The sequence below is a fragment of the Halyomorpha halys genome, unplaced genomic scaffold (genome assembly GCF_000696795.3).
Source record: "Halyomorpha halys isolate HHAL.00 unplaced genomic scaffold, Hhal_1.1 Scaffold1054.1, whole genome shotgun sequence".
Classification (NCBI taxonomy): Eukaryota; Metazoa; Arthropoda; class Insecta; order Hemiptera; family Pentatomidae; genus Halyomorpha; species Halyomorpha halys.
The window spans coordinates 59,685-72,747 of NW_027111400.1; the positions used below are offsets into that span (position 1 = coordinate 59,685).

The 13,063-nt window shown below is 29.9% G+C and overlaps 1 protein-coding gene across 3 annotated transcripts in view; it reads left to right on the forward strand.

Annotated features, from left to right (window-relative positions):
• The window catches only part of LOC106688121 (protein SERAC1), a gene marked incomplete at its 5' end in the record, with an annotated part of 19,230 nt that overhangs the window by 807 nt on the left and 5,360 nt on the right, over nucleotides 1-13,063 (forward strand). Inside the window, 2 exon segments of one of the 3 annotated variants that reach the window (XM_014432433.3) lie at nucleotides 8,465-8,655; nucleotides 10,184-10,398. In XM_014432433.3, coding sequence (XP_014287919.3) covers nucleotides 8,465-8,655; nucleotides 10,184-10,398 — 406 coding nt within the window. 3 annotated transcript variants of the gene reach the window in all.

Consider the following 13,063-nt stretch of genomic DNA (forward strand, 5'->3'; position numbering starts at 1 on the left):
TTTTTGTAACTATAGTGTTTGTATCTTTTTTAGCCCTGCAACGTGGGGCGAAACGTTGGCTCAATAAAATAGTATAATTATCTACTATTTGAGTTTTTTTTTACCGCACCCGGACCATATTCCATTCATCTATACACACGGTCAATCAACAATCAAAAAAAAAAAAAAGGAATCGGGAATATATTTGTGTCGATGGTAGGAGGAGAACCTGTAGGATTCTATATGGATAGTCGAACTAAATCGCGGAATCAATTCGTTTATCTTATACGTTCGCTTCTAGTTCATTGGATACCTCGCTCTAAACCAAACAACTGTTTTCGAAGTGGAGGAAAAGGAATGATGTTAAGTAGTGCTGAGGGGATTAGGAATTCAATGCTTGATATTGCCTAACTAAGGTGTGCCGATTTCTAATGCACCATAAACTGTTTTTGTTTAATAAAAAAGGCCCTATCCTTCAATCGAGGACACATAATACAGCCCCAGACTGGGAATGTCCTGATTCATATCTCGGGGCCGCTAAGGATCAGCAACGTTCTGAACTGGGACTCTGGCACCAACCTCATCAGCTATCCCCTCCTTCATCTCCTCTTTATGTCATGACTTTATCAAAACAAATCCCTGATTTCGGATAAAGATTGAAAAATAAAAGTACTTGGAACTTAATACAATTTCAGAAAAGGAAATCAACAATGATACATTAACCAAATTAAATGGTATTAACATTATGAAAATAAAGTATTACTTGGTGACATGCTCAACTAAATTTAATATTTGATAATTCTCTTATTTAGGGCATTCAGATTTGTAACAAGAAAATCACCAACAATGCATGGAATGTTTTATTGAGTTTCTTAGACTAAAAAAGAAAAAAAGGGTACAGTCATTAAAAGTTTCCATTTTATGTTCACACTACAATAAAAAATAAGTTTTTGGTGGATACTGTATTTTTTAAATGCTAACTCGTATTTTCATTGTTTAAAATATTAAATTTTTACAAATCCTATACGTTTACAATGAATGTACTATTTCATGGGCGCAAAATTATCGCTCATTTTTCATTCAGCAATCAATATCGTTAAAACTACCTACCTTAATAGAGTGATTCTTAACACAATTTGAAAGTAGATTAAATTTTCTAAAATATGACGGGCAATAGTTTTCTTTACCTTCAATATTTGGCTAAATAACTGTTATCCAAAACAATCATTATCTTGAAAAACGAACAGTTTGTGTTTTTATTTTATAAAATATGATGAGAAGTGTAACAGCACTTAGCAAGAATATCATTCATTATAAACTTCTTCAATTTGAACATTGCTAATCCAGCTCTTCCAATTCAATGTTTTCCGAATACCAATACTTTTTGCCTGAATAAGGAGAAATCAATATTCAGTGAATTTATTTTGCCAAATATCTTCGACACTACTATTCCTTCATATGAAGATGTTCATTACCAACATATAATAAATATGTATACTAACATATAAATATATATATACTTCATGGTACATTTAACTAGCTACAATTTTAGTGCTTGAGACATCTTCACATCTAACAGGATCACACTTTCCAACGGATATCGCACGTCAAAATATGCCAAAAGTTTCACTGGAGTAAAAAAAAAAATATTAACCGAAATTAATTAAATGAATTGATAATAATAATAAAGGGCTTACGAACCTTCGGGTTCGATGGCGAAACCACCAATCGTTCTTTACATATATTCCCGCAAAAGTGACGCCCCTTCAAACCCAATCCCACTAAATCAGTTTTAACGCAATCCTCCCAACTACGTTTCGGTCCACCTCTCGGACCCCGTAGGTTCAGTGTTTTTACTAACATATTAGAGATCTGCTCGTTACTAAGCCCTACAACCTTACAGGCCCATCTTACAAGCAGCATTGCAGTAACTTGAATTATATTTACCGGGTGTAGGTCCCTCAACTCAGCGCTGTGCAGCCTTCCGAATTCTCCTGTTAATCTTTTTTCGGTCCGAATATTTTACCCTTCGTGTAAGAGGCCACGTCTCGCTTCCATAAAGAACAGTGGCAAGGAAAATAGTTTTATAAATTCTAATTTTTAAGTTTTTGGACAGAATGCGCGAGCTAACCAGTTTAAAATTGAAAAATAACAATTCCCGCCTTAATCCTAGCTTTTATATCCTCATCAATTCCCTTTTTTCTAGATACCGTAGAACCTAAATACTTAAACCTATCTACCTGTTCAAACAAGTGATAACTCATCATTATTCAAATTTTAATTATCAACGAAGTGAATATTGTAATTAAAACGGTTAGCTGAGAAGATAAATGCAAAAAGAAACTAAAGACTGTATTTCCAAAACACATCAATGAGATACAACCTTAGCAAGGCCTTTGTGCGCCATCCAATACCCAGCGGGAGGTGTCGTCTGGGCAATTGGACAATTGCTTATTTTTTAAAGATGACAATACACTGTTATTATAAAAAAAAAAAAAAGACTTAACCTCAATTTTAAAATGGATAAGTACCTCAGGGTAGTATCCTTGGTTCTATTCTTTATACAGTTTTCACAGCTGACATCCCAACCCATCCTAACACTATTCTCACCATGTATGCCGATGACACATGTCTATTGTCAGTGAACAATGATCCTTACATTGTATCCCAAACCCTCCAATCCCACATCACCACCCTTGAAGAAAGGTGCCAAAATTGGAGGATTGAAATTAATTCCAATAAATCCCACCAAATCACATTTACCTTTCGTCGTAAGTCAATGACCTCTTGCCCAACAGTATCCTTTCATAATACCCCACTTATTCCTTCGAACAGATCCCTTACTTAGGACTAAATCTCGACATACGACTGACATGGAATCCTCATACAAGACTGAAAAGATAGGAAACTGATCTCTCCTAAGTTCAGTCAGAGTTCATAAGCTATTTCAAACATGACAACCTCTTTGAGTAATATTTTACCACAATATACCTCAACAATTAAATTATTGAAGAGATGACACTCCTTTGCTCCCATAACGATGTTCCTGCTTAATCATCATGGTTTTATTAGGTGAAAAAAATGTTGCATAGATAGTTTCGTAAGCGGATTCGAAAAGCGTGACGGACGGAATGAATAGAAGAGAGCTCGGCGCATTGCGATGTCCGCTTTCCCAACTAGGACCAAACACGCACTGCTGTAAATGTACCAACAAAAATATTCCTCTTTGGACTTTGATTTATATATATTATAATTATCAAGCAATTAATTTCATTTAGTACTATTTTTTTACCAATTTTTTTTTTAGAAAATAGTTTATTAAATTATGCATTCTGTTTGATAAATCGATTCCAACTTTACGGAGTAACCATCCGTTTGCATAATTCCAGATGAAATGGTATTTAACTGATCCAAAATGACGAATTAATTCTATGAGCCATTCTTATAGAAAAAAAAATCCATTAAACTAGCTTTAATATGAGTGCTAATACAAACCTATACGTCACATAGTTCCTGAGATATAGATTTCTCAAAATTAAATCACTAACTACTAATCTTTCAGTACATTTTTTTGAAATGTTGCCTTTTAAAAAGTTATATCCCGAGAACTATTGGACGTAAGTAGCAAATTTACTCTTCTTTAAATAATGTTCGTTAAAATTTTCTAATATCGGTAGTATTTGTAAAGATACAGAGCTTCGAAAGAAAAATTAATGTTTTTTTATGGTTTAGAAACAGCCGCCATTTTTTATTCCCCCTACTTATACTTGGCCGACTCATCAGTTTTGACTATTAACTATACATAGTTTTCATTAAAGTAATTAAAAATTGGGGTGAAATAACTGCCTTTTTTCTCCTCTTGGACCACTTGTACTATAAACTTTACACTGGATTTACAACTTTGACACTTCCGATCCACAAAAATCCGAGACATTTGCAAAGGAAGCAACAAACATCGGTACCCACTCGCTTGTTCTGTTCATTTGAATTCTGTCGGCTACTAAATTCCATTTACTCTATTTTCATTATAAAAAGGAATCAATTGAAGATAAATAAAATGAAAGGAGATGTAAAGATCAACAAAGCAGGTTGTAGGCTGTAGATGATAGAAATTCATATAAATAGTACTACATAACATAACCTTTAAAGTAAATTACTTTCTTTCAAAGAATTCTTATCAGAAACTTTTTAATTTAATTATCGAGATATATAATGTCTTAATAAAAAATATACTGCTAAAGTTAATTATTAAGATCTGAAACAATATATGCGCACCTAATTGATTGAATTTGAAATTATACAATCTTAAACAATAATTAATTATTGAATCAGAAGGTTGGGGAAATTCTTTAATTAATTGAAACACGGAGAGCACAAGTAATAATTTATTGGGAGTTCTAAAGCAATACTAACAGAAAACAAACGTATAGATGCAGCACAAGGGCAAATTCATACAAACTTGTACTAGCCAATCCAAACACTTGCGAATGTAATTGTTTGGCAAAGGTGTAGAAGCACCTATAGGAGTGAACTGAAGTTGAATCAGAATAATAAAGATATTTCAAATAAAAATTTTCATGGTGGAGTTGCAGACAGTTTGACGCCAAGTCAGTTTATTAAAAATAATGAAGAAGTACAAAAAAGTAATTTTTAACTTTTTTATTTCATTTGTCTGGTGAAATCATCTCTCTGCTTCATTAAATGTAAATAGCTAGCCAGAGCCACTAATAAATATACAATGTTATATAAATACGTAGGATTTGGATAATATTCTTAGTAGAGGACTATATATCATTGTTGGACTTGTACAATGAAGATAAAACAATGAGATAGGGCACAGCTTGTCAGATATCTACTCAGCCACGGCCTTCATCGACAAAGTAATGACTCATATAACCATATTCCTTATTAAACAAATACCAAAACTATGAAAAATGATATTTTTACTTTCATTTAATTATATATGGAATATATAGTAAGGGGAAGTACAGTAACAAGTTTTCAATGGAAATGCACGTTTTGAGGGCCCACTCCTAATAAAATGCTCTATATGTGTGAACAGCCCAGCTCAAAAACCTGAAATTACATATTTGAGGAAGGTATTTCTTCTCGCCGTTTTCTAATATGCAAATATTTTGAAAGTGATTTAGGACCGGGAAGGATTGCTCTTTATTGTGTGTGTTAAGATGTTCTCTTGTGAGATTGTGGCATGTCATAAATCGACCAACACACTCGCTACGAGTGTCTGCTTCAACGGTGAAATAAGTAATAATAATAATAAAGGAGGGGGGAGAGGAGGGTTTCGCGCCGTTTTCCAATTTTGGGTGCTTTTTTGCTCGATTAAATTACTTTAAATCTCCTCTTCCCTTTTTATTTTTTAATTTAAATAAAACTTTATTTAATTGATAGATATTACAATCTGATACTATTGTGGGCAATAGGTAATAGTGGTGAATGATCACATTCATACTAAAATAAAATAAAATAAGAATAAAAATAAATAAATAAAAAGTTTCTTAAAATATATACAAATAGAAGGATAAAGATAATGAACATAATCAAACTATTTGTATGAAAAAAAATAAAATAATATAATCTTTAGTCACAGCTCTTCCCATTTTAACCAAATATTTCAAAAGTAATATAGGATCGTCTGTCTCTGGGGATTTTAGCTAGGCGGGGCCATACGGGAAGCATTGCTTTTTTGTGTTATGATCTCATAAAAAAATGTTATGGAATTATTCTATATGGGCTTAGCAGCCTATCCGGTAGGGAGAGACATTTGTTATCAGACACACTTGAAATAGGCTTTTTAAATTTTTAAATCCAAGGATGTTTAAGTCCTTCAGGTTTTTGAAAATTAAAATCCTGAATATACAGATGAACACAAAAATCTTTGTTATTTTCTTTTATTAAAACCAATTAAATTAATTTGGAATCACTCAAAGTGAACATTTTTCTTTCAGCCATTAAGTGTTGTGTGTTGGCAACATATTATATCCGTTAGCTGATTCACTATACTTATCAAATTCTTCACGGTTGCTACGGATACAGCTTGTTTATTTATATATTGTGCCTCTTTATTAGTCACTATGGTTGTTCAGTTTTCTTTTTTTAAATTTTTAATCATAAGAATACAACTCTCAATATCCTACAAATGAATAAGCTCAATTTGTGTTTCTCATATCAATGAAGTCAATTTTTGAATCATTTCTTCGTATGAACAAATAAATAAATGTAAATAAAATTTTAATGGAATATAATTGCATTATGCACAACAGACACGCAGAAGTTACAGTTCCCCAGCCCAGGACTGCCATAAAAGGCTGAGAACTGTGACAAGCACTAGACATAGTGTCTGCCCTTCATGACCAATGAAAACTAATAGATAAATCACTGTATCGTGTGATATGGGTCACGTTGACTGCCATTGTAATACAGCGGTAGCAAACTAATTCAATTAATTTTCCTGTCAGAGAATAACAACACAAAATGTTTCCGAATAAATTATTTTAAATATCCCACAGCTTTTAAATTATTTAGATTTTAACAAGATTTAGATAAGAAATTTGAAGTAAATCCTCCTTTTTCACCTGTGATAAAAAATTTTTTAAAAAATTGATCTTGATTCAAATAAATAGATTTCAAAGTATTTTATGTATTCATAATCTGAAGTATTAAAAAAATGAAAGGGTTTGAATCGATATAAATTAGAATACCAAAAGCAAAACAAAGTGTTAACTTAAAATATAAAATACAATTAAGAAAAAAAACATACTAGTTTGTACAGTAGCTGACTAAAAGTATTTTAACAAAAACAAACTAGCTCTCTGTTTAAAAAAGCAAACAAATAAAATATAGCGAGAGTTAAATGGCAAAAGAAAATTTTTAAAAATACTAAAACAGAAAGTAAAAAAAAAATTTTAGGTGATTCCAGATTAAAGGTTTAATCACCTAAGGTATTTTATCGAGTCACCTTGGTGAAATTGTAATTTTTATTAGGAAAAAAAAATTTTTTTCTAACCTTCCTTTTTCCAAGATGACCCAAAAACTTTCCAGTGTGTTCACATATATCTGTTTTGCTTCAATAATGCCACATCTGACAAAAAAAAAATGTAATATAGCGCTTTGTAAAACAGACATTTGAATTCAATAAAAGTGTGGAGAATAAGTTGAATATAAGAAATTAACAGTTGAAAAGAATAATTGAAACTGATAGGGAGAGAAAGGAACAAACTAGCGGTAACCTAAACTAGTGGTAACCTAAAATAATCAGTCTTCCTGGAGGGTTAATGAATTGATTTGTGGAAATTAATTGTTCTTATATACTCATAAAACAAACAACTAAGTTATTTAATGCTCAATACTTTTAACTATTTGTTTGGTTAAATACTAAAAATTTCAGGAGATTAATTTTATAAAAAAATTAATTCATGTGCCTTAATTAGCAGCATTCTCTTAGCGAGTGGAGGATAGATTTCACTATGCTATTAATATAAATCTAAAATTATATTTTTGATAATAAACAATCAAAAAAAGCTTTATTATTTTATAATTTAATAAAAAAATTGTTAATTAAAACAATTATAAAGAATGTTTATAAATTAGAACTTTTCCTAATTTATTAACATTTATTCTTATAATGATGAGAAGATAGTTAACCTTGGATGTCACCATGGACACACCCACACCGCATCCCCAACCATCTTCTCCTCATATGTATTCTTGTAACATACTATAAAAATTATAAAATGTATCCAATTTATTTGGACAATGACAAAATGTCACCAATTTATTTGAAAATAATAAAATGTGACCAATTTATTAGGACAATGACAAAATGTGACCAATTTATTTGGACAATGACAAAATGTGACCAATTTATTTGGACAATGATAAAATGTGACCAATTTATTTGAAAATAATAAAATGCAACCATATTTGGACTATAATAAAATGTGACCAATTTAATTGGACAATTGGTCCGGGCAACTAGTTCGGCAAGTTGGCCTAGTGTTTCTTTTTGCCAACCTCTGGTGGCTACTTAGAAGTTGGCATCACGTACTAACTAAGGTGGCAGTGTTAAGATTCATTTCTCGGGACTGCCAAGAAATAAATATTAACTGCCGCAAGTGGAAATGAAACCCACATTCTGAACCGGGCACTTTAGAACCAACACCCCAACCCATCTCTTTATTTGGACAATTTTACCTGCCATCACCCGGTAATATTTTATATTTATTTTAATGTGTTAAAGTTTTATATTTTAAAAAAATGTTTAGTTAAATTAAAAGAGTTATAATTTATAACGGTTGTATAATTTGTAAAGCGGGGATTTGTTCGACCATAAGGCAGGGAGGGGGACCCCTTAGTATATTAATAATATTCATATCATAGTAATATTCTTGATTTCTATTAGTAATGAAAAATATTTCTCTTTTAATTAATTATATATATAATGAAATAATAATTATAATAATAATAGTTACAGGTTCATTTTCAGCAAAGTTCAAGTGTTGTCGAGCTACTTTGGCTTTGTCGTCCCTGTTATTATCTCCATTTACTATAGCTGGGTCAAGAAGCAATGGCAGATCATAGACATAATAAAGAAGCAGTTGAGCACGGTACAGTTGGACAACATATATCCAAAGGTGCTCCTCAATGTTATACCTGTAGGTGAGTACACCTATATCCAACCATAAGTATTACATTTAGTGTTTTTGGTTCTATTGTATAAAATATACAGCAATATTATATTTAATTAAAGATTAAACTGTTCTTTTTCATTCATTTACATAGTGCTCAGTAAATACATGAAATCTATTTATAGATTTACTCCTAGGTTTTGGATAAAAAGGAAGAAGTTAGATACCAGTGATAAGTTGCAGTAAATCCGCCAGGGTTCAATATTATTCTGTTTTTAATATTTATTCATTTATTTTCAAGCAATCCAACACAAGGCATTGTGGTCACTGACAACTTGCTCATTATACATATATATTGAAAAATAATTATTATACAGGTGCTCAATATAATCCAAAATGAAAAACAATAATAATTATGAAATAAGATAAAAATTAAAAAGAAAAGAATATTTTTTTTTAATTATATTTTTTATTTTATTTTGAACTGTGTGTGAGTAAATGAGTGTTTTACGCCTTTAAACAAGACTAAACAAACAAACAAAAATAAAAGAAGAAATTACCATCATATATTGTCTTAAAGTCCCTAATCCACTTTACAATAGATAGTAAATTAGTCAAAGGTATAATATTAACACATATCAGCCTAAAATTTTCTTCTAGTTTAAATTTTGACTATTGCTATTTTTTTTTTTTTTTTTTTTTATACAAAGTTAGGTCTGTTCAGTAAATTGGTATTTTATTCATAATGTAGCGATTTGAAAAAAAAAAAAATTAGGGTAGACCAAAATCCCCCAAGGATTGGGCCACTTAGACCTAGTCTCGATTTGTGTAGACAGGCGTTTTCCACATGGACCTAAACATGGAAACTAACCAATGAAAAAATGAGAACTTCAACAATGTTAAAATAATTTTCTTGTAATTGTTACAAAAATCAATCCTAATGAATCGAGTGGACTCAAAAACTTTAATTAATAATAAGCGTCAGATACCACGTTTATGTTTTACAGCTCAATGTACCTAATGATTAGATGTGACTTCAATTCACCTTGCAAAAACACATGATTGTTGTAATCAGTGCTATTGGTATAGGATAATAATCTATCATCTTTATACAAAAACTGCCATTATGGCTAAATATAAAGTAAAGAAAAAATTGTTGAGTCTGCCTTATTTTAAAAAAGAAGAAAAAGTACTTCACATTAGAAAAGAGAGAGCTGAAATAAATTAATTATCCAGCTGTTGTGACAGCAATATAACCTAACTAGAAAGTATGATAACTATGGTTTATACAATGCATTTATTTGATAAAACTGGTATATTGCTTCAACAGTGGATCTTAAATATAATAGAAAAAAAAATGTTTGTATTTGAAGTATCAAATTTCGTCACAAGACAAGTTTCAGCAACTTTAATTTATATTTGTAAAAATCTTCATTGAATTTATGTTTATCATTAGATTATGTCATTGTAAACATATTCACTTTTATGTTATATTTAAAAAGATTATATACTGATCAGTATCATTTGGCAATACAATACATTATTTATAATGATTGCAGGTGATGTTCTTCAAATAACAATCAATAATTGGCTCGTAAAGGGTCTTTTGGACAGGTTACATGAAGAAAAATGCCAGGAAAAAATAGTCAATTGTGAAGTTCTCCATGATCCCGGGTCGGAACTTCGTAAGGCTGACATAATTTTTGTTCATGGAATAAAAGGTGCTCTTGAAAAGACCTGGACTCAAGGAGGGTGGGGTTTGACGAGGTTGCAGGTATGCTAACGTATAATTACCATATATTATAAACCATATAATTTTCTCAAATATGACATTCAAAATAAATACTGAAAAAATTATCCTATTAAAGTTTTTATTTGGACAGGTAGATTATTTATAACAGAACTGAGCAAAAATTAGCTAAGATAACATTACAGCTAAAATCACAAATATACTGTTTATTCATGAATGAGCCATTGATAAACAAACATGGTATCCATGGCAATTTTAGTTATACTTTTATCTATAGCTAATTTTTGCCCAATTCTGATTAATATTACATAAGCTGTACCCTACAGTTTCCACTGCATTAAATTTGAATTATACATGCCAGTTTGATGATCATGATGATCCACGAGCATTTGATTAACTGAATTTATGTAGAAAAACTAAAGGACCAATCACTAAGAATGATGGAAAAATAACGATATTTTAAAAAATATATCTACTAATAAATAAAACTGTCTAGGACGGTGGAGATAGAATATGAATATTGGAATTCCAGAAATATTGATATTTTGTCTTTGATACAATATAGTTTGGTTATAAATGATTGGTTTCTGATATCAGAATATCAATATTTTGTTCACGATATTACTGTTTACAAATATTCAAAAGAATTAATTTAAAATAATTACTTCTTTTATCCCAATTCAATATTGTAGAAAGTCTAGGATTATATTAAACAGATGAGTAAATAAACAAACCTAACTGGTTTACATTCTTATCATAATTGTAACTTAAATACTATAATCTTTAACAGTATGAAAGATTTCAATGATACTAATTCAGTAGTAATGAAAATAATAAATCATTAAAAAAAAGTTCAATATGGAAGAAACATTAACTAAAATCAATTAATAAATTAAATAAGGTCGAGTTAACCATATTACTTCCTTTAAAGCAAAAAACGCATTTTTATTAATTAATAACCAACCTCATGAACAATATATCGTAGAGATATTTTATATCTACAGAGATGATGGGAGTATTCAAAAATTTAATTTGTTGCAATGAATAAAACATAGAGATCATATTAAACATATGAATAAAAAAAGGAAATTATTAAAAAAAATTAGATTTTTACTCTATTAGGTATAAGGAAGTCATAATTATTGTACCCTATTATGATTGAATGCAGCGTCATGTTACAAAGCCCTCCTCAATAAATGCTCTACATAAAGCAAAAATACTTTTTCAAATCGGACTGTTAGTTCCTGAAATTAACGCATTCAAACAATCCAATGCTTCACCTTCATAAATTAGTATATATTTAATAAGTGAGGAAGATGGTTTCTTTTTGTATATTAATCTACGCCTCATTATATTAATCTACGCTCATCTGTCTACACCTTATTAGAAATTTAATAGTTATTAAAAGGAATATCAAGTCATAGAAACATGAAACAAATTTTAAATTGCAATATTTTAACTACAAGTGAAATATGCAGTTTTGATTATAATTCAATTTTAATCCAGCTACAACAAAATATATTTTTAAAAAAATTTATTACGATATGTAATAATATTTATTATGATGATCAAGGCTATAATTTTAAATAATTAACAACCATAATAATAGTATAATTATATTCGGATTTCAACCCGATTGTTGGTAATCTAAAATTTATAATCAAATTTTATCATTGAAAACCAAATAAGGAATTATAAAAATTTAATCTGAGATTCGGAGTTTAGTACTGAGTACTATTATATAAGTATTTTTGATAATTTAGTAATAGTGACTATTACTAAATTATAACAAATACTCTACAAGAAACAGGAAACCAATCCCTAAATAATAATATTTTGAGGTATTAATAGCTGACTGTAGATTGATATGAGAAGATGGTCGGGGGATTGTGGTCAACAAAGATATGAGAAGATGGTTGGGGGGTTGTGGTCAACAAAGATATGAGGAGAAGATGGTTGGGGGGTTGTGGTCAACAAAGATATGAGGAGATGGTCGGGTGGATGTGGTCAACAAAGATACACAAATAAACAAAGCTTATCTATTTGTGCTCACATTTTGACCTGAATTTTAGGTCTTCATCAGGGCTGAAAAGCAGAACATACATATTTTATTATCTTAATTTCATTACTCATCATAACTTACATATTTTATTATCTTAATTCCATTACTCATCATTACTTACATATCTTATTATGTCAATTTAAATACCTCATGATTTACATTTCCTTCTGTGCCTTTCATTATGTTTATTTCTTTATTTACTCGAACACTGATATTTAATAACTTTTTCATAATTTGTTACAACCCTACAATATTATATTTTCTCTTCTATTAGTATCAACTACTACTTACTTAATTTATTGTTATGTATATATTCAAGTTTGTTAGTTATTATTTTATTTTTATTTTTCTCAGAAAAAGGTTATCTTGTTTTGTTTTTCAGTCTTGATAAAGACCTGAAATTCAGGTCAAAATGTCGGCACAAATAAATAAGTTTTGTTTCTTTTTAAAACAATTTTGATCCTTTTTCTCTCAACTTTATTCTTTTTTAACATCCGACGTTTCGACCTCTCAGGTCATTCTAAAGGATTCCTTATTCTTTCTTCATTCCTTTTTTTTCCTTAAAATTCATTAATGCCGGCTAATTGCCTTTGTCCCAATAATTTCTTCTATTAAATTATTTCCTAA